This window comes from Dendrobates tinctorius, unplaced genomic scaffold (assembly GCF_039654945.1).
Source record: "Dendrobates tinctorius isolate UK_male_01 unplaced genomic scaffold, ASM3965494v1 ptg000036l, whole genome shotgun sequence".
Classification (NCBI taxonomy): domain Eukaryota; kingdom Metazoa; phylum Chordata; class Amphibia; order Anura; family Dendrobatidae; genus Dendrobates; species Dendrobates tinctorius.
The window spans coordinates 24,070,001-24,093,284 of record NW_027361704.1 but is presented as its reverse complement, the minus strand read 5'-3'; the positions used below and the strand labels follow the sequence as shown (position 1 = coordinate 24,093,284).

General features: G+C 44.6%; 1 protein-coding gene across 1 annotated transcript in view; it reads left to right on the top strand.

Annotated features, from left to right (window-relative positions):
- The first annotated feature begins 1,542 nt into the window (after positions 1 to 1,542).
- The window catches only part of SEC24A (SEC24 homolog A, COPII coat complex component), an 85,728-nt gene continuing 63,986 nt past the window's right edge, over positions 1,543 to 23,284 (top strand). Inside the window, exons 1-3 of the mRNA XM_073573753.1 lie at positions 1,543 to 1,881; positions 12,757 to 13,290; positions 20,941 to 21,087. Of these exons, the coding sequence (XP_073429854.1) occupies positions 1,824 to 1,881; positions 12,757 to 13,290; positions 20,941 to 21,087 (739 nt within the window). The 5' untranslated portion in view covers positions 1,543 to 1,823. The remainder of the gene's footprint in view (positions 1,882 to 12,756; positions 13,291 to 20,940; positions 21,088 to 23,284) is intronic.

Genomic DNA, 23,284 nt, shown 5'->3' with positions numbered 1-23,284 from the left:
GTGTGACTGAGCACCGTCCTATAGACTCATACAGCAGTGTAGTGCCATGTAGAGTGACTGGGCACCGTCCTATACAGTCATACAGCAGTGTAGTGCCATGTAGTGTGACTGGGCACCGTCCTATTGACTCATACAGCAGTGTAGTGCCATGTAGTGTGACTGGGCACCGTCCTGTACAGTCATACAGCAGTGTAGTGCCATGTAGTGTGACTGGGCACCGTCCTATACAGTCATACAGCAGTGTAGTGCCATGTAGTGTGACTGGGCACCGTCCTATAGACTCATACAGCAGTGTAGTGCCATGTAGTGTGACTGGGCACCGTCCTATAGACTCATACAGCAGTGTAGTGCCATGTAGTGTGACTGGGCACCGTCCTATACAGTCATACAGCAGTGTAGTGCCATGTAGTGTGACTGGGCACCGTCCTATAGACTCATACAGCAGTGTAGTGCCATGTAGAGTGACTGGGCACCGTCCTATACAGTCATACAGCAGTGTAGTGCCATGTAGTGTGACTGGGCACCGTCCTATAGACTCATACAGCAGTGTAGTGCCATGTAGTGTGACTGGGCACCGTCCTATACAGTCATACAGCAGTGTAGTGCCATGTAGTGTGACTGGGCACCGTCCTATAGTCATACAGCAGTGTAGTGCCATATAGTGTGACTGGGCACCGTCCTATACAGTCATACAGCAGTGTAGTGCCATGTAGTGTGACTGGGCACCGTCCTATACAGTCATACAGCAGTGTAGTGCCATGTAGTGTGACTGGGCACCGTCCTATAGACTCATACAGCAGTGTAGTGCCATGTAGTGTGACTGGGCACCGTCCTATACAGTCATACAGCAGTGTAGTGCCATGTAGTGTGACTGGGCACCGTCCTATAGTCATACAGCAGTGTAGTGCCATATAGTGTGACTGGGCACCGTCCTATACAGTCATACAGCAGTGTAGTGCCATGTAGTGTGACTGGGCACCGTCCTATACAGTCATACAGCAGTGTAGTGCCATGTAGTGTCACTGGGCACCGTCCTATAGACTCATACAGCAGTGTAGTGCCATATAGTGTGACTGGGCACCGTCTTATAGACTCATACAGCAGTGTAGTGCCATATAGTGTGACTGGGCACCGTCCTATACAGTCATACAGCAGTGTAGTGCCATGTAGTGTGACTGGGCACCGTCCTATAGTCATACAGCAGTGTAGTGCCATGTAGTGTGACTGGGCACCGTCCTATACATACAGCAGTGTAGTGCCATGTAGTGTGACTGGGCACCGTCCTATACAGTCATACAGCAGTGTAGTGCCATGTAGTGTGACTGGGCACCGTCCTATACAGTCATACAGCAGTGTAGTGCCATGTAGTGTGACTGGGCACTGTCCTATATAGCGGGCTGTATATTAGCACAGCGTCACACATCCGCACAGTGGTCAGTCCTCATGACAGCCGGCCATACATATCACCACATACGCCAGCTCAGCGCTCCTGCCGCTACAGAAGGGCGCCGCTGACGTCACTACACCGCTGGCACCCAACTGTCCTGTGCGCGGCAAGAGCAACACGTACAGGAAGTGCCACGTGTACTAAGCGCGCATGCGCGGGGCCGCCCCGGGGCTGGGACTGGGCACTTCCTGCTACCTAATACCCAGTGCTAAATTCTTCTTACATTGTCGCCAATAATCTTGGGCCTGCTGCATCCGGACACCGGCACGGAGGGCCGCCATGAGCGGATAAGTTGCTCCCGCTGTCACCTCATCAACAGTATCTCGGAGCGGGTGAATTCTTTCTAGCCCTCCCACCTTCACAGGACTCCGCCACCATGTCCAACGCCGGGTACAACTCCCAAAATGGGGGATCAGGGCCGCCCTACTCCAACGGTAAGCACAAACGTGTTGCATGTGTGGTGAGCAGCCCTGCGTGTGGCTTCTGGAGGCCAGTGTTGTGTAAGGGGTGACCCCTGGTATCTGAGCAGAGGCTACCTGCCAGCAGGGAAGGGGTTACTCAGAGACGAGATATCTACATATGGCAGGTACGGTATATATAACGTAGAGAGCCGGGCCGCCAGGGGTCAGGTGACAGGGAGCCGGGCCGCCAGGGGTCTGGTGACAGGGAGCCGGACCGCCAGGGGTCTGGTGACAGGGAGCCGGACCGCCAGGGGTCTGGTGACAGGGAGCCGGACCGCCAGGGGTCTGGTGACAGGGAGCCGGACCGCCAGGGGTCTGGTGACAGGGAGCCGGACCGCCAGGGGTCTGGTGACAGGGAGCCGGGCCGCCAGGGGTCTGGTGACAGGGAGCCGGGCCGCCAGGGGTCTGGTGACAGGGAGCCGGGCCGCCAGGGGTCTGGTGACAGGGAGCCGGGCCGCCAGGGGTCTGGTGACAGGGAGCCGGGCCGCCAGGGGTCACTTTTAAAGACAGATTATGGTGGGGGTATATACACTGCTCCAAAAAATAACGGGAACACTTAAACAACAGAATATAACTCCAAGTAAATCAAACTTCTGTGAAATCAAACTGTCCACTTAGGAAGCAACACTGATTGATAATCAATTTCACATGCTGTTGTGCAAACGGAATAGACAACAAATGGAAATTATTGGCAATTATCAAGATACCCTCAATATAGGAGTGGTTCTGCAGGTGGGGACCACAGACCACATCTCAGTACCAATGCTTTCTGGCTGAAGCTTTGGTCACTTTTGAATGCTGGTTGTGCTTTCACACTCGTGGTAGCATGAGACGGACTCTACAACCCACACAAGTGGCTCAGGATGGCACATCAATGCGAGCTGTGGCAAGAAGGTTTGCTGTGTCTGTCAGCGTAGTGTCCAGAGGCTGGAGGCACTACCAGGAGACATGGAGGGGGCCGTAGGAGCGCTACCTCAGCCTTTGTGCAAGGAGGAGCACTGCCAGAGCCCTGCAAAATGACCTCCAGCAGGCCACAAATGTGCACATGTCTGCACAAACTGTTAGAAACCGGCTCCATGAAGAAGGTCTGCGTGTCCAACGTCCACAGATGGGAGTTGTGCTCACAGCCCAACACCGTGCAGGACGCTTGGCATTTGCCACAGAACACCAGGATTGGCAAATTTGTCACTGGCGCCCTGTGCTCTTCACAGATGAAAGCAGGTTCACACTGAGCACATGTGACAGACATGACAGAATCTGGAGACGCCGTGGAGAGCGATCTGCTGCCTGCAACATCCTTCAGCATGACTGGTTTGGCAGTGGGTCAGTAATGGTGTGGGGTGGCATTTCTTTGGAGGGCCGAACAGCCCTCCATGTGCTCGCCAGAGGTAGACTGACTGCCATTAGGTACTGAGATGAGATCCTCAGACCCCCTGTGAGACCATATGCTGGTGCGGTTGGCCCTGGGTTCCTCCTAATGCAGGACAATGCCAGACCTCATGTGGCTGGAGGGTATCAGCAGTTCTTGCAAGATGAAGGCATTGACGCTATGGACTGGCCCGCTCGTTCCCCAGACCTGACTCTGATTGAGCACATCTGGGACATCATGTCTCGCGCCATCCACCAATGTCACATTGCACCACAGACTGTCCAGGAGTTGGCAGATGCTTTAGTCCAGGTCTGGGAGGAAATCCCTCAGGAGACCATCCGCTGCCTCATCAGGAGCATGCCCAGGCGTTGTAGGGAGGTCATACAGGCACGTGGAGGTCACTCATGCTACTGAGCATCTTTTCCTTGTCATGAGGCATTGCCACTGAAGTTGGATCAGCCTGTAATTTCCCTTTATTTTTTTGAGCAGTGTATAAAATATATATATATGTATATTCATTCTTTCTAGGAGAGACCACTGGCAGTCTATATATGTGAATGAAAATATATATTAGTGTGTGTAACCAGTGCCGGCTCTTTGTTATATACTGGCTGTGCTGATCAAAGGTCGGTGTGCCCTGTGGAGCAGCTGTCACCTTTGAGCTCTAACTGTAGCTGATCTCCGAGCTGTGGCTTCTCTCCCACCAGTGTACATAGTGCCGATGTGACCCCATGCCCTGTGTGCGCCCGGGTCAGGCCAGTTTATAGTACTTGTTAATAGTTGTGGACCCTTATGTGTCTTGGGTATATGTCGGTGTGGGGAGCTGTTATCTTTATGACTTGGTGTATAGGTTAGGATTGCCCCTGCCTTATGATGTGACACACAGTGGGGTAATTTTGTGTGGAGCAGCTTCCGAAAAACAAAGCTGTCCCTAAGTTCTGCTACTGAATGCCTATAATCTGGCAGTAATCGCACTATGGTGGACGGCCAGGATCTGCTGGAGTTGGCGGAGATTTCTGGCCTTTACCAGTCACCTCTGCTGTAGTGCCCCATTGGCAGGTTTGTGGTTTAGTATGAAGGACCCTGCTAATGCCTGCAGAGGCTGCCAGATGGAGCACACTGTCTGTCACCCAGACACTACAGCCCTGCGAGTGCATTACTAACATTTTCATGTGTGTCAGAGACGTGATGTAGTTTTTTTTTCCCATGATGTGAGGGACTGTCATGCAGTGGATTTCAAACTTGTAGCACCTGTCAGTTTACACAGGTATTTTTCACAATGTGTTCATAAGGTTTTATAGGAACTCTCACAACCAGCGCTGCCACTGTAAGGGTGTGTGCACACGTTGTGGATTCTGCTGTGGAATTTTCCGCTTGGATATGTCTAAATCCGCAGGTCAAAAGACCTGCGGATTAGCCTGTGGTCTTCCCCTGCGGTTTGATACCTGTCATGGAGCAGGTGCTAAACCGCTGTGGAATCCGCACAAAGAATTGACATGCTGCGGTTTTGTAATCGCAGCAAATCCACAATGTGTGCACTGCAGATTTCATTTTACATAGACTTATATGGTACTGTACAACCCAGCAGAAACTGCTGCTGATCCGCAGGGCCAAATCCGCTGCGGATCCGCAGCAGAATCCGCAACGTGTGCACACACCCTAATATTCAACACATTCCAGACCTAAAATCCAGAAGAAAAGTCCACTGCCTATACTGCCCTCCTGCACAAGACCCCCAGGTCCCCTGACACAGAAGAAATATCCGCTGCCTATGTTCCCCTCCTGCCATGCCCCCTCATCCCATGATTAACATTGTTGATTGGCACTAGTTTCAGTTTTCATATAGTAGCTATGAGTGTGATTTGTCCATACTTGAAAGTGCCTTTTGTGTATAGTTTGTTTTTAACCTCGGGTTAGGATTACAGTGGGTAGTGACTGGGAATGAACATCATTGGTACAGCCTTGGTATGCAGTCACATTTTCAGCTGTAGTACCACTTTGGAAGGTTTCTTCTGTTATAAGCTGTTCATTGGATGATCTCTACAGTACCCCTCCGCCTCACCCCTACAGCTCCCATTTTATTGCCTTGCCCAAATACGTAAAAATGTTTTGTTTTTGTTTTTTTGTTTTTTTTGTTGTTTTTTTTTTATAAACGAAACAGCACTTCTGAGTTGGTAAAGTGCCTGCAGTAAAGCCTTCAGTTAGTGTTTTCCATATGTTTTGCAATGATCCTTTAACATAAAATCGGAGATTTTCTGGCTTAAACTGGCCATACACATTAGAGGGCTGTCAGCTAAACTGGATTGTCCGCCAACGCTCCCAACCCCAGCAGAGACCGGAGGACTCAGTTTGGCTGGACATTCCTGTGTTCTCTCTGAGCAAGTTGCTGCCAATCGTCTGCAAGCAACTAATCTTTCTACCAAAAAAAGGGTGGCATCATTGATTTACAAGCACCATATCCATAGGTCCTCTGCCATGATATATCGGGGAACAAAGTCGAGAGACCCCCATAAATATTAGTTTGTCTGCCAATTATTCCCAAATCATGGACATTAGCAGGCTTTTATCTAATGAGTAAAGTCCCCGTTACACATAGCAATATCGCTGTAACGTCACTGGTTTTGTGACGTAGCAGCGATATTGCTAGCGATATCGCTACATGTAATACCTCCGACTGGCTCCCCCGCTGATTATCGCTGATCGCGCGAGAGCGTCCTGGACCATTTCTCGTCGGGAGCTTCTTGCTGTGGTGCCGACGAGCGACGCGTGGACGCGGCCAGGAGGACGTCAGGATCGCCACGTCTGAAAGGTAAGTAGTGACCCCCGACCGCTGCTATGTCTCTGGTGAGATCTACCTGTGTGGCAGCTCACTAGCGACCACTTAGCGATGCACCAGCGATCCATATCGTTGTCGGGATCGCTGGTGCATCGCTAAGTGTAACAGTACCCTAAGACGGCCTTTAAGACCGTGATTTCTGTTTATAGAAAACCATCAATTCCTATTGTCAGTAGATGGCACCAGCATCTAAAGAACTTCATTGATTTCTGCTAAGGCGTTTGCCATTTTGAGAAAATATCTTTACATATCTTGCTTTCTTGTAAAATACATCAGAATTGGCAACCAAAGCTCTTACTTTAGTAGGTACACTTTTTTTTTTTTTTTTGCTAGTAGTAAGTCGGTCCATATTTCTATACTTGCCAACATAAACTAGAATTTATTTGTGAAGGCTAAGTATAGTTAATTGTAGAGACACGGTCATAGTCTGTCAAGACAACTAAAGGGAATTTGTCAGCATTGTCAACCTTCCTAAGCCATCTGTATGTGCATATAGAACCAAGCCCAGGTAATGAGTGCAGAGTAGGGGAGATAATGGGTCTGAAAGCCAGAATTCTTGCTGGTGGGTGATCAAAGGTCAGAGAAGTGCACAAAGTGATTGTTAGCTTTCTTGAAGCCAGTGGCTCTGTCAGCAGTTTATCCCCCTTTCTCCTTTCCTGGTCCCATCTTTCAGGCAGAATCTACTGACATATGGAAAAGTTGCAATATGAACCAGGCCTAATGGGACTTTAACGCCTTCACAACATGTGCCGTATATGTACAGAACTGCTGTACAACGTAAATATACTTTTTCCTGGTCGCCCAGGCTCAAACAGAGCGCCACCGCAATCAAATGCGCGTGTCAGCTGTTTGTGAGAGCTGACAGTCTGTAGTTTCTCCCACAATTGGTGCTAGCACTGCTCGCAGGCATCTGAGCCCTCTTATGCCGCTGCCAATAGTGACAGCAACATCGAAGGTCCATCGCAGAGGGAGGAAGCTCCCTCTCTGCTCCCATCGGCCCAATGCCTTTGCAATTGCTTTGTGTCGAGGGTCTGTATGATGACCACCCCCCCCCGGCCGAAAGATGGTCGCAGGGTTACCCAGTGACGGTGGCCTGTAAGCTCCTGCTCAGAACACGAGTTGGCACACTTCCTCTACCTGTGAGACGGTAATCTAATGCCCTGGAATGCAGAAGAATTGCAGAGTACTGGATCAGCCATCAGTTAGTGAACAGTTGATTGTGTCATCCTGGGATACTGTAAAAGAAATTTATTAAACATTGTAAAAATTATTTAAAAGAATCACAATCATGAATCCAATAAATACGGTTATGTAAAAACAAAAGTACACATTTGGTATCGCTGCGTCCGGAATGACCCAACATGTAAAACTGTCCCGCTAGTTAAAATTAATAAACGATGCTTTATCATGCCACCAAGCAAAAAGTGGAATAAAACGCGATAAAAAGACGAAAGGTTATCTCTAAAGTCATCATCTTGTCCCGCAAAAAACAAACCGCCATACAGCTCCGTCAGAGGGAAAATGCCGTATTTTTTTGGACCATAAGACGCACTTTTTTCCCCAAAAATGGGGGTGCGTCTTATGGTCCAGATGCACTAACCAGGAGACACATCCGAGGCTGATGGGCGGCGATTTGGCAGATGATCGGTGGTGCGGGGGCTCCGTCGGCATTGGTGGAAATCCCGGAGCCCCCGCACATCCATCCCGGGCTGGTCGGCACTTTTGCAAGTGATCGGCGGTGCAGGGGCTCCGCCGGCCTTTCGTGAAAGGCTGGAGCCCCCGCACTTCCATTGTTGTAATGCTGAATTGAGCTTCATGAAAATGGCCGCACATAGTGAGATCTCGGGAGACGAGATCTCGTCCCGGGAGACAAGATCTCGTCTCCTGAGATTTCACTCAGTGCATGCGCCTCCGGCGGCCATTTTCTTGAAGCTCAATTCAGCATTACAACAATGGAAGTGCAGGGGCTCCGGCCTTTCACAAAACGGCGGCGGAGCCCCCGCACCGCCGATCACCTGAAAAAGTGCCACACCAGCCCGGGATGGATGTGCGAGGGCTCCGGGATTTCCACCAATGCCGGCGGAGCCCCCGCACCACCGATCATCTGCCAAATCGCCGCCCATCAGCCTAGGATGGATGTGTGGGGGCTTTCACAAAATGACAGAGCCCCCACACCACCGAACCTGCTGCACCAGCCAGGGATGAGCCAGACTACCTCCTGTGACCCCACTCCACCAGCGCTCCATATCACACCCTACCCCCAGGTAAGCTGAATAATTCGGACTGTAAGACGGACCCTCATTTGACGCATTAATTTTTTTCCCTATTTTTCTTCTGAAAATTTGGGGTGCGTCTTATGGTCCGTTGCGTCTTATAGTCCGAAAAATACGGTAAGTTATAGCTCTCGGAATAAAGCAATGCACAAATACGGTAATTATTTTTTCTATAAAACTTTTCACTGAGTAAAAAGTGCCAAAACATAAGTGTGGCATTGCTGTTATCGTACTAATCCGTAAAATAAAATTGCCTTATCAATTTTACCACAGGCTGAACAGCATAAAAAATCTCACCAAAAATTCCTGAATTGCTGGTTTTTGTTCATTCTGCCTAGGAACAGAAAGCGATCAAAAAATGTTATTTGCCTGAAAATGTTACCTATAAAAACTTGTCCCACAATAAACAATCCCTCAAATGACTGTCGGACGAAATATGGAAAACTTATACCTCTTAAAATATGGCGATGCAAAAGCTAGTTTTTGGACTAAAAAGCATTTTTAAATGTCTGACAACAGTCAAACAGAAAACCGCTATAAATCTGCTATTGCTTTAATTGCACAGACCTGAAGAATAAAGTCACCTAATTACTTATACCGCACGAATAACGGCGTAAGAAATAAAATACAATTCTTCACCTACTACTGTTTTTTCTTTTTTTTTTTTTTTTATTTGTAACTTTGTTTCTCTCCCTTCTGCTCCTCAAAAATTGCAGTAGGGCTCAGCTCACATCTGGGTTTCCATGTGCATCTCTGAATTACGTGATTCACACTGAAACCTCGGTGAAATATTCCCTATAATGGGTCAGATGGAGGCGCTGGGGACATCTTCTGGCCTGTAATCTTGCAGTGTTCATCTTTTAAGGTGAACATAAAAGCGCCACAGTTTAATGCACTTCTGAAATGAAGGACACCGGTGAACAGAGGCCAGATGGAGTCCAGAGTAACTCTGCTGCCTCATTATAGTGAGTGGTTCCCTCAGGGATTTCATCTGAGTCACATCACTTTGAGATTTAGATGAAAACCCTGATATAAGTGCTCAGCGAGGAGTGCAGGATAAATTTAATCACAAATGTTATGTAAAATGTTCCTAACAAAAGCTTCATCTTAATCCAGAAAAAAGCCCCCGATGAGGTTCGTAACCTGTTAACGGAAATATAGAGGGCTTCCACATTACTGGTAGTACAAAGGCTCTGGAAAAGCATTATAGCTGTTCGCCCTCCCAAAAGAAATTCAGGAAATCCTGAGCCTCCATCCCTTCTGAGCACCAGTGTGTCTAAACTATGTATAGCGTCCACATGTTTGGCATTTCTTTAATAAGTGAACACAATTGACAAGTGCGTTTTTCGCACGAGTTGGGCACAAAGTACTGGTCACTACAACGGCAGTTTGCAATTTTCACTCGGTAACATCCACTGCTGCTTGTTCCTGGAAAAACACGTAGTCAAAATCGTCACTGCACCTGTATATACTGTAAATTCTCAAAGGTGTAGACTTTCCAACTAGCACTTAGAGGCTCGGTTTGTGGAGTCTGCAAACTAGTCTAGGAAAATCTGCGCTCCAGGAGGTAAATAACGCTTCGTCCCTACCGAATCTTGCAGTGTGGCTAAGCAGTACTGTACAGTCACATATGGGGTATTTCTATATTCAGTGGAAATTGTGGGACACATTATGTTGCCATTCTACCCATTTACCAGTGTGTAAAATCTGGAGCTAAAACTAAATTTTTGATGATAAAAATGTAATTTTTTTTTCTTCACTGCACATTGGTATAACATTTGGTGACACCAATGGTGTCACTATGATCACTGCACCCCTAGATGTATTCATAGGGAGGTGTAGTTTGTAAAATGGGGTCACTTATGGGGTTTCTGTTGTTCTGGCACCTCTGGGGCTCTGCCAATATGACTTGGCACCCTCAAACCAGTCCATAAAATCTCAACTCCAGTATGGCGATTCTTCCCTTCTGAGTTTTGTACCGTGCCTCAAAAGTTGTGAATTCAGGAGAAATGACACAACAAATTTTGGGGTCCATATTTTCCTGTTACCCTTGTGGAAATTAAAAATTTGTTCTAAAGTAAATTTTTCTGTGTGTGTGTGTGTGTGTGTGTGTGTGTGTGTGTGTGTGTGTGTGTGTGTATATATGTGTTCCCCCCCCCCCCCCCCCCTTCCACATTGCCTGTGAAGCACCTGAAGGGTTAATAAACTTATGTGACACAACTCTCTGATTTAAGGGCATGAAAGATAAGTTTGAAAATTGCTAAATTGGGCTGGGTCATGGGGCTGAAGGGGGTAAAAAAAAATTTAACGAAAATTTAGGTAGCAAAAGAACATTTGAGAGTGAATATTCTGCCACTCTATGAATGTTGGAGCCTGCTCTCGGCAGTGTCAGCCTGAGACATTCCTTTGCATTGCCTCCAGCATCCTACTCATGTATCCTGTCCATTATAGGCCCGAAATACTCAATGAGTGGCATTGTTATTAATGGGGCATAAATTGCAAACTGTGTTTAAACTATATTCCAGTTCTTGGGAGTTGCTAAGGCGTATATCATACGAGACTAACATGTAAAATCTGTTATTAATCAACATACTATTGTTGATGGAATTCCCACTGGATTCAACCATGTTCACACAAGCGTGTAAAAATTAGTCGGCGTTTTATGTAGAAACTTGGGACGCTTTTCTTCTCATTTGTCATCTGTATACAATCCATTTGGTTATGTTTTTTGCAGCTATTAATCTTCTACAAGACCAGTTACAGTTTCCTAAATTGACAGGCATGTTACCGTATATAATTTTCTAATTTTAAGTTTTTTGTTTTTTTTTCTGTTTCATGTGGTTCCCTATCTCCATCAGGATTTTTGTGAAAATCTGATGTGGTTTTAGGTCAAACATATACAGAAGAAAATGAAAATTCTGAAGGGTTCACAAACTTTCAAGCACCACTGTATGTTGTAACATACTCTTGTGTTATAAAAAACACAGTTTCCACATTGTTTGACTGAGATATGGGCCGTTGCCCTTCGCAGTTATATAACTTTGTTGGATGGACTTTCTGTTCTGAACTCATGAACTTTAAAAGTTTGATAAAAATTTCCTCTTTACATGTTGAACTGGACATGTAGTGAAATAGTGTCTATAGAGCAAAGTAAAACATGTTTTGGGGTTTTCCCAATTTTTCCTGTCCCTTTTCTGATATATTAAATTATGCCTAATTAGTTAACTTTTTAAAGTCCTAGTTATCAGAGATTTCACTGGGGGGAGGGGGGGTCGTGTATTTCTTCTGTATAATATTGACCATTCATAAGCAGGCAGAAACAATCAAGGAAAAAAAAAAAATTCCCCACAACAGCTTAGATTAGATTTCCAGTGTGTGAGATGTAATGGAACACATTCGATCTCCTTCCTGACCGATTGCAAAGTGCTGGGAGTAGAGCAATAGATGATGAACACCTTCCAGGTAAGGTTCCTGTGGGGGAGGGGCAGCACAGCTGAGTTTAGCTGTGTCACGTTACAAACCCTTTTGTCAGCAATTCTCTCATAGCATGGTCACCTCTGTGGTACTGCCTCTCCCCCATTGTCTAGAGATGTGTCAGTAATCACACTTATGTCTGCAGTGTTCAGGACAACTTCTAATATCTCTGCAGTGAAGGCAGGGCAGACTGTCATTTCATCTTTCACAGAAGTGGACTGCCTGTTCTAAACTACTTTTACTCACATGTATTTCTATGCAGCCGCACTCACTGATCAGAGTGCCTGCGGCAGCGCCGGGTATTGATGCGAGAGACTCGCAAGTGTGACCACGGCGTAACGCCGACTTTGCCAGGACTCTATAGTTCGCCATTGTCAGGATTACTCGGGGTCCTGTATCCTGTGAAAACTTGCATTTGTGAGAACAAACATCCCCTTCTATGTCAGAGAAGTTGTGCTGACTAGTTACCTGTAACGTCATATGATAAACTCATGAGACATTCATGTGATCTGCCAGCAATGTACGCACAGTCATCACTTTGGCTGGTGCAGATTCCTTTGACATGAACGTCTTGTATATGGTGCTAATGACCGAGGCGCACAGTATCGGTTTAGTGATGACCTCGGCTTATAAACCTGTTTATTTGACCTCCTTGGGATATGTGCTCACGTGCCTAATATGTGCTGTACTTTTGTCAGTGAGTTGCATATGGCTTTGTCAGAGTAGCCTGTGCATTACAACCTGTGCTACAGATTTTCTCTGCAGTTTATGAATGAAATCTCTTTCACAGCACTGCTCCTGTAATATGTAGCATATTATCCGCATGCCAGTCTGCAGTGGAAAATTAACATGTACTGTATATATGTCATTAAAATTATGTCTCTGCTTTTCCTAAGGTCCCCTTCAAAACCCCATGATGTATTCACCACAGCAACCATTTGGGCAAGTCTATGGTTCAGCACTTCCAGGCTCACACCCACAACAGATGCCAGCTAAAGCTCCTCCACAATCAGGACCTGGAGTTTATAATTATGGCGGATCTCAACAAACTGTCGCTCCACCTGGAATTAGTCAGAGATCCAGCCAGCCTTTCAATAGACCTCCTACAGGAACATCTCCAGCGCCACCCATTACAAATGCAAGGTCTTCTTCACCAAGGATGCCCCCTCCTCCACAGAACTCAGTTGGACCATCAGCGCCTGCAGGCAGCAATCTTCCTCATGGGAGTCAGCCCACTCAGTCAAGCTGGCAGTATTTTCCAACGCCTTTAAGTCATGGACAGGTTCATCCTATGACCAATCACGTGTCGTCCGCTGCAGGAGCCGTCCCTGTCCCACCACCGACACTTGGAAATTCACAGCCCCCCACTACTCAGCACTATGGACCTTCTGTTGGAGTTCAGTCTCATCAGAACAGTTTTATGAGTTCAGGTAGTGTATGAAATCTAAGTACAGAAGTTAGGTTTCCTAGTTCTTTCCCATATTCAGTTTTTCTGATGACAAACCATGAATGAAAAGGTATATTGTATATAAATCGGCTTATCAATGGGGGGGGGGGTAACTGCTTGTCTTTGTAGGCTCAGGTCAGACATGGTGGATATTTTGTCCATGCATATATTACTGTGAATGTCATGGTGTGCTGTGTAAAAGGTGAAACTGGCTGATAGTCTGCCGCATGGCTGGTATACTGTGGATTTCAGATACCTGCTGCGGATCCACATAACACTTTTTCCACACACATGTTCTGATGCTTCTAAAAGTGGTTCTGGAAAAACCCCTCTCGTATGTATGAAGGGCTGGTGCACTAAACCAGGTAAAAGGGGCTGGTGCACTAAACCAGGTAAAATGTATTGAAAAAAAGAGAGCCGCCATACAGCTCCATCAGCAAAAAAATAAGTTATGGCTCTCAAAGTAAAGTGATGGAAAAAGTTTTTTTTTTTTTCTTCTATAAAATAGTTCTTATTGTGTGAAAGCATCAAAACATAAACAATATAAATGAGGTATTGCTGACCCGAAGAATAAAGCTGCTTATCAATTTTACCACACAGGAACGGCATTAAAAAAAAAAAAAAATTCCAGAATTGCTGGTTTTTGTTCATTCTGCTTTCCAGAGATGAGAAAATAGTGATCAAAAAATGTAATTTGCCTGAAAATTAGACCAATAAAAATGTCCACTCATCCCGCAAAAAAAACAGGCCGCCATATGACTTTCAGCCGAAACATGAAAAATTAGAGCTATCAAAATATGGCAATGCGTAATGAAAAGCATCTTTGTGTGTGACAGCAGCCAAACATAAACTCAAATCTGGTATCTCTGTATTCGCACCGACCAAAAGAATAGTCTCCTAATCACTCACACCGCACGAGAAATGGCGTAAAAAAATAAAACCAATTTTTCACCTGCTGTTATTTTGTTAATTCTGCCTTCCAAAGATCGCAGTAAGGTTCGGCGCACATTTATCCTGCGCTCTGCGTTGACCGCTTACACCGGGGTTTCGATGTAAATCTCTGAAATATATGAATCAGATGGAACCTCTGGTGGAAGATTCCCTATAATGAGGTTGATGGAGGCACTGTGGACGCTATTGGATCTGTGATGCGGCGGTGTACGTCTTTTTAGGATTACATAAATTAGACAGCTGCTACAGTTGTGCTCTTCTGAAAAGGACAACGCTGAACAGAGACCAGATGGAGTCCAGAGTAACTGTTGCCTCACTATAGTGAATAGATCCTTAGGGGGCTTCATCTGAATCACGTCACTCAGAGATTTAAAGGGAAACTCTGATGTAAGAGGTTATCGTAGAGCACCGGATAAATGTGATCCAAAATGTTATGTAAAATGTTCCCAACATAAGCTTCAACTCAATTCACACAAATAAGCAAGTCCCCACTCAAGGCTGTCATCTGTTAACCCCCGGAGCTTTTTTCGGTTTTGCGTTTTCGTTTTTCGTTCCCTTCTTCCCAGAGCCATCTTCTAGGTTCTTTTTATCTAAAGTGGTGAAAAAAAATCCAAACTTTGCTTAAAAAGGAAAAAAAAAATTGCGCCTTTTTCTGAGACCCGTAGCGTCTCCATTTTTCCTGATCTCGGGGTTGGGTGAGGCTTATTTTTTTGCTCGCCGAGCTGAGGATTTTAAAGATACCATTTTGGTGCAGATAGTTCTTTTCATCACCCGTTATTGCATTTTAATGCAATGTCACTTTGACAAAAAAAACCCCGTAATTCTGGAGTTTTGAAATTTTTTTTTTTTTTTTTTTCTCGCTACGCCGTTTAACGATCAGGTTAATCCTTTCTTTTATTGTTCGGGCGATTCTGAACGCAGAGATACCAAATATGTTTGATTTTAATTTTATCTTTTATTTTTTTTTCAGTGTGGCGAAAAGGGGGTGATTTGAAATATAATATATATTAGGGTGCCAAGGAAATGCATGGTAAACATTAAGTAGCAAAGTTTTTGAAGGTCTTGCCTCCTAATTTTGTTCCTTTTTGGTCATAGATATTTTATAATTTTCTTTTTTTTTTTTTTTTTTTTAAGATTAGTTACCATTTACTGGTTTCTCAGTGGCACATCATATTGCAGTTTTAAATGTTTGTTTAGTACTCATCGTCATGCATATCCAGCGTTATGTATGGTATGTTATTACATTATACACATGTAGAAATCAAAAAAGATGAGAAAGGTCTGCACTCAAGACCGAAACGTCGCCATATGGGCTATTAAATAACACTTCTTTCTAAAATTTCATATGGTGTGCTGCCTCCATCTTTTTTTATTTCTATTTACAAGGACCGGTACGTGCCCGGGAGGCTTTGCACCCTATATTTTTTTTTTTTTTTTTTTCCCTGTGTTGATAGAGATATATATATACACATTTTTCTCCCTCTCCCTCTCTCATAAAAACATTTCACATCACATATTCAACACTAGAGATTTGCAACACAAATTAACTAAACGATTACACAAGTATTGATGGTATTTTATTTTCAACTCATTCAAGAGCCTTTTGATAAACATGTGTATCTAACTCTATCCTGTGTGATACTGACTGCTGAGCAGTGTATCTAATACTATTCTGTGTGATACTGCCTGCTGAGCTATGTATCTAATCCTATCCTGTGTGATACTGGGCTCCCCCTGCAGTCTGTGTCAGAGGGTGGTCTGTGTTGGCACTGTAATAAATTATTTCCAGCTTTACAGAAAGACGATAACACCATAGAAATTATAAGAATAATAGGCAAAATTGTTTGAATTGGAACGCGCGTGGTTAAAATTTCGCCTCACAACATAGCCTATGACGCTCTCGGGGTCCAGACGTGACTGCAAAATTTTGTGGCTGTAGCTGCGACGGTGCAGTTGCCAATCCCGGACACACACATTGAGAGAGATTATGATTATATATATAATCTCTATCACTTTTTTTTTTTTTTGCTATGCTTCGAGGCGATGAGCAGATTGCCTCTATGTAGCTGAATTACTGACCTGCTGTGATCGCCGACCACTGAGTGGCACTCATAGCAATCCCTCACTGTCAACCTATCATGTGACGCGAGTCACTGGTGTGCGTATTTCCGGCCCGCCGGAAGCGCCATTTAAATGCTGCTGTCAGCGTTTGACAGCGGCATTTAACTAGTTAATAGCCGTGGGTGGATCGTGATTCCACCCACGGCTATTGCGGGCACATGTCAGCTGTTCAAAACAGCTGACATGTCCTGGGAAAAATGTGGGCTCACCGCTGGAGCCCACATCACAGGGAGGGATACCGACATCGGCGTAATTATACATCCGATGTCGGTAAGGGATTAATGTGGAAATATAGGGGGCTTTCACAGTGCTGGTAGTACAAAAGCTCTGAAAAAGTGCTATAGCTCTTCGCTTCCAAAAAGAAATTCAGCGAATTCTGCACCCCCAAATTCAAATATCCCCTCTCTCCTTTCTGAGCCACAGTGTGCCTAAAGCACACTTAGTGTCCACATGTTTGGCATTTCTGTAGCGCCTAATTTACGCTTGCAAGTCTCCAGAAGCATGAACTGGGCACAACAATGTACTGATGACTACAGGGGCATTTTGCAATTTTCATTCAACATTCATTGCTGCTTGTTTCTGGAAAACACCATTGGAGTCAAAATCATCACTAAACTTGTATTTCCAAAATGGGGTCACTTGAGGGAGGATTCTGCTATCCTAGCATTTATAGGCTCTGACTATGGGGTCAGCAAACTATCTTAGCAAATTCTTCGCTCCAGGAGGAAAATGATGCTCTGCCCTTCAGAGTGTCGCCGTATGGCTAAACAGTACTGTACAGCCACATATGGGGTATTTCCATGTTCGGCAGAAATGTGGGAAAAGTTTTGGGGCCATTTTCGCCCATTTCCCAGTGTAAATGTCAAATCTGGGGCTAAAATATAATTTTGGTGGTAAAAATTCTTCACTGCCCAATGGTATAAAATTCTGTGACACACCTTTGGTGTCAGTATGATCACTGCACCCTAGATGTATTCATTGAGATGTGTAGCTTGAAAATGGAGTCACTTATGGGGTGTTATGGTAGCTCAGGGGCTCTACCATTGTGACAGGGCACCATCAAATCAGTCCAGCAAATTTTGGTTTCTATTTTCCCGTTAACCTTGTGAAACTAAAGGAAAAAAAAAAAAAATGGGACCAAAAACATTTTGTGGGCTAAAATGTGATTTTTTTTTTTTTTTTTTTTTTTTTTTTTTTTTTCGATCAATGTTAAAACTTTCATGAAGCACCTAGGGATTCAAAGTTCTCACCACACATCTAGGTACATTCCTTGGAGGGGTCTAGTTGCCACGGTTTAGGCACATGAGGGGCTCTCTAAACGGGACATGACACCCGCAAAAAATTCCATCAGAATCTGTATTCCAAAAGTCACTCCATCCGTTGAGCCTTGCTGTGTGCCCAAACAGTAGTTTCCCCCCATATATAGGTTTCTGCGTACTTTGAAGAAATTGCACAACACATTTTGGTGTCCATTTTCTCCTGTTACCCTTGTGAATATAAATTTGGGGCTAAAAAATATTTTGGTTGGGAAAATGTAATTATTTTCACCGCTCAACGTTCTAAACTTCTATGAACCATCTGGTAGTTTAAGGTGCTCACCATACATCTAAATAAGTTCCTTGATGGGTCTAGTTTGTAAAATGGGGTAACTTGTTGGGGGGTTTCTACTGTTTTAGGCACATCAATGGTTTTCCAAACTTGACATGACATCCGATAATTATTCCAGCAGATTTTAATTTCAAAAAGTCAAATGGCGCTCCTTCCATTCCGAGCCCTGCCGTGCGCCCAAACAGTTGTTCTACTCCACATATGGGGTATTGGTGTATTCAGGAGAACTTGCACAACAAAGTTTAGGGTCCTCTTCTCTTTTTTTTTTTTTTTTTTTTTTTCTGGTGAAGAAGAAAAAAAAAAAAATGCCAGAATTGGTGGGATCCGTTGAAGTTTTCCAGTTCTTACCACATAGTGACACTGGTCAGAATTGTAAAACTTGGCTTGATCAGGAAGGTGAGAACAGGCGACTGGGTTATAATAGTGGCATGGCTGCTGAACGGCATTTATGTAGAGATGAGTATCGCTTCGTGGAACCCCAGTCCACGGTCCAGGTCAGTGCTCTCTGTAGCCGTGGGCAGGAGCTGTACCAATTTCCTGACCTTCTGTATTCTGTGATGTGGTTCCCCCCATCTGCCTGGTGTGAAGTCATTCTGTGCGCCCCCATGGCAAATCATAAGACAAGCTCAGGATCCTGGAAGTGGAACAGTCAGAGGAAAGTATAGTAGACACGTCACCACTTCTGTATTTTTTTTATTTTTATTATTCACTCCTGGTTTTGACTTTCAGATACTGAGGAAAAAAATTGACCAAATGCTGAACGTGTGACTGTGGCCTTACTGCTGTTGTGGCCACCACTGGTAACTAGTGTATATTCTGTTAAACACGCACCGACAGAGGCACGCGGCGTTCTGCGCTCCCATTGGCACATGTTTGTGGGCTGCTGATGGGATGCCTGTTGAGTCTGCTGTAGACCCCTGTCGTTACGATCCTCCTGTGAAAGGCAGCTCATGTCTGGCATTCATAGGAGGTTATTTTTACTATACATCGCAGGACTGATACTCTGCTATGTATAGTACAAGTGCTCAGATGATTGCTGCTTCATGTCCCTATGGGACTTGATAAAATGCGATAAGGGGCAATCAAAACCCCACATCTACCCCAAGTGGCATCAGTAAAAGCTTCAGCTCAGAGCGCAAAAAAAAATCTATCTTGTCTCCGCATAACCCGAAAAATGGAAACGCTACGAGTCTCGTGAAATAGCGACTAAAGCAATTTATTTATTTATTTTTTTTTGCAACTTAAATTTAAAAAAAACCCACAAAAAATCCTATACATGTTTGGTATCTGCACACATGTACTGACATGGGGGAATCTTATGGTCAGGTCATATAGTGAACATGGTAAAAAAAAAAAGAAGTGAAAATGCACTTTTGTGCGATTTCATCTCACTTGGAATTTTTTTCCTGTTTTGCAGTACACCATGTGGTAGTGTGAATGGTGTCATCCAAAACTAAACTCCTCCCGCAAAAAAAAAAAGCTCTCATATGGCTAGGTAGACGGAAAATAAAAAGTTATGTCTCTTGGAAGAAGGGGAGGGAAAAAAACTGAAAATGGCTATGGTGTGAAGGGGCTGAGCTTATAAATATGGCTGTAATTCCTAAGTTATATCTCATTTCTGAAAAGCCTTTGAACTAATGTTGAAATTAACCCATTAATAACCAGTCCTAAAAGGACCTTATTGACCTGAGAAATCTGTGTTTGCTAAAATGTACAGGAGAGAAGTGGATTCCTTCGCAACCCCGGTCAAGGAGCTGCGTGAATTTCCTGACCTTCCAGGATCCCAGGCTCCTCTTATGGTTTGCTATGCTAGTGCACCGAATATTAAAAAAAAAAAAACCCACATCATGGAATACAGAAGGTCAGGAAACTTATTCAGCTCCTGCCCACAGCCAGAGAGCACTGACCTGGACCGTGGACTGGGGTTCCGCGAAGCGATACTCTCCTGTCTACCTAAATGCTCTTCAGCAGCCATTACTTCAAGGTTTTTGGTAGAGGATATTTTATATTTAATTTTTTTTTTTTTTTTTTTGCACGTTATGTTGAAAAAAAATACTTGTTCCCCAAGAGATCATCATATGCTTGTGTACTACCTGGTTATAAACATCTTCTGTCCTGATCCTGGGGAGAAGAGTCTGACGGTTTGCCCTGACATCCCTCCCACTAGATTGCGGGAGCTTTAAACTGCACCTTAAAGTTATAATTAAGTCCAGGACCAAGCATAATCATAAATTCATGGCTCTTGGACCTTGTGAGGTTGTGTTTAATGGGAACCTGTCACCTGTTTTGGCCGATGTATAAGATGCGGCCACCACCTTGCAGGGCTTATCTACAGCATTCTATAATGCTGTAGATAAGCCCCCGGTCCGACCTGAAAGATAAGAAAAACAAGTTTTATTATACTCACCCTGGGGGGAGCGTGAAGTAGGAGGGTGGCGTCAAGAAGATGGGAGGCGCCGAACCCAGACCTGCGAAACCCATCGGACCAGACCACCCCCCAGGTGAGTATAATAAAACTTATTTTCCTTATTTTGCAGGTCAGATCGGGGCTTATCTACAGCATTATAGAATGCTGTTTTATAAGCCCTGAAAGGCAGTGGCTGCATCTTATAGGCCAGAACTCCTGACAGGTTCACTTTAAACTCAAAATCCATTATTTTAGTGAACAGAGGTGATATTATGAAAATCCTCGCTGTCAAAAAAACATCTGGACCCAACCGTATATAACCCAATCCACAGTAGGCTTCGCTCTTGCTTTTTCTCTTTCCCCGATTTCATCTGTCTTCTTTTTGTTCTACTGCTCTCAAGGTTTCTTTCCACTGTTCTGTTTCCCTGAGGTCTGTTAGTGATTTCTAGTCATGTCATGAAGGAGACCATGGTTTGCATTCGCCTAGTTTGCATTGTAAATGCTTCAGTTGCCGATCTCATGGTTTTTATGCACTGTAATTTTCAGGTCCTGTTCCACCACCGATAGGCCAGCCTCCGCCAGTGCGGCAACCTTTGGGGCCGATCTTAACCAGGCCCACAGCACCTCCGTGTGGTCCACCAGTCAGCGCTGCACCTGTACCACCTTTAGTCGGTGCTCCTCCTCGTCCAGTTGGTAAGTAAGGCTGGTCTTCCTTACCTCCATTTCTAAAATGTAGCTGTAACCAAAACGTGTTCTGTTTTTTTTTCTCTTAACTAAATGCAGCTTATTGAACATTGGTTTAGGTTCTTAAAGACTGTCCTGGAAGCTGAAATAAGAGACACGTGTCCTTACTGTCTGTATAGACAATGCAAAGTAAATTGTAGGCGGATTCCTAAAAAGAGAGATGCAGTTAGTGAGTGATCATCTTTGGATCTGCTCAGCGTCCAGCCCCCCCCCCCCCTTCAATAAAAAAAAAACAAATATATATAAATTTTGCTTTTGAGTCCACATGGGTAAAATATTAACGAGGATTCTCTTGGTACATTTTGGGTGGAAGCCTGTACAGTTCTGAGTGGAATGGTGTTTTTTTTTTTTCTGTTTTCTCTATCTTGGTTCTGGTCTGAGTTGTGAGGAGAAATGTAAAGGCATGCAACTCTGAAATTTTTTTTTTTTTCAAAATTTTGAAAATGAATTTAAAAAAAGACATTGTCTAACACATGCTACCAGCAAAGAAAAAAACTGCATTGGTTCATTTGAAATGGAATGACTCGCCACTGAAAAATACATCTCTTCCCCAAAACAAGCGTGCTTTATGATTGTCGCCAAAATTTTCACAATGACCTGATCTATTTCAGTCTCACTTTAACATTTTGCATACACGTAGTTTACGGCCCTCGCTCATTGGTTCATACATCAATTAAATGCGTTCTAGCTTGAAGGCCATTAGATGAGTGGTTGACAGCTCCATGAGGCAAATACATTTGTTTCATTTTGGGCTACTCTACATGTGGTCAGAAATTACACACACCTCCATCATGGCTGTACTGTGGGGAGAGAGCTACTTCATAGAGCCCGACGTGGTCATGTTGTGTGTGACGGTAGTGTTATCCCCTCAGGCCTGTTTCACACATCCACGTATCACGGTCAGAGAGTGGACTGTGATGTAGGGACCGTCTTTATACAGGGCCTTGACTGACAGGCCACTCTTTCCTTAGTGATTTGTTTCATCAGCGGTAGTGGCGCCTGCGCCGTAAGCGCCTTATGACGTTGTGAGATCAATGTCTCCCGCAGAGTCACTGGATGACACTGTGCAGGCGCTGCCCCTTTGGATGAAGCAAACCCGTTCACTGCTACTTCAGTGTCTGTTCCTAGTCCAGGTCTAATAGGGCCAATGATGCTCCCGTAGTCAGAAGAGGATTGTGGTTTGGAAGAAAATACAACTGTAGGATGCCGTTGGAGAAGTCGGGCCATTTTTTTATGGGACCGGTGGATTATCTAATGTAGATAGGGGCTTCCTGATTTCACCTCCATCAGATGATGTGTGTGTGAAAAAGATTTGAAAGCTTGGCTTGTTGACTTTCTGGGCCCCTCGTATAGGTTCCTTTATGCTTGGCCCTGCCTGGTTCGGTGTCCCCATGGCTCTCACAAGAAGAGGTGCACATACAGTCATATGTTAAAGTTTGGGCACCCCTATTAATGTTAACCATTTTTCTTTCTAACAATCTTGGTTTTTGCAACAGCTATTTCAGTTTCATATATCTAATAACTGATGGACTCTGTTATATTTCTGGATTCAAATGAGGTTTATTGTACTAACAGAAAATGTGCAATCTGCATTTAAACAAAATTTGACCGGTGCAAAAGTATGGGCACCTCAACATAAAAGTGACATTAATATTTCGTAGATCCTCCTTTTGCAAAAATAACAGCCTCTAGTCGCTTCCTGTAGCTATTAATGAGTTCCTGGATGAAGGTATTTGTGACCATTCCTGTATACAAAACAATTCCAGTTCAGTTAAGTTTGATGGTCGCCGAGCATGGACAGCCCTCTTCAAATCATCCCACAGATGTTCAATGATATTCAGGTCTGGGGACTGGGATGGCCATTCCAGAACATTGTAATTGTTCCTCTGCATGAATGCCTGAGTAGATTTGGAGCGGTGTTTTGGGTCATTGTCTTGCTGAAATATCCATCCCCTGCGTGCCCAAACTTTAACATATAACTGTAGGTTGTGGGTAAATTATAAGAGGTTCTATGCTGAGTAGTTCATGGAGACTTATCAGGCGTTGAGGTCAGCCCCCTACAATGCTTGATGGCGTCTCATCTCTTCCCACTAGTGAACAGTGACCAGTTTAATGGGATGGCGTTTTGTCTTCCATGTCTGGTGTC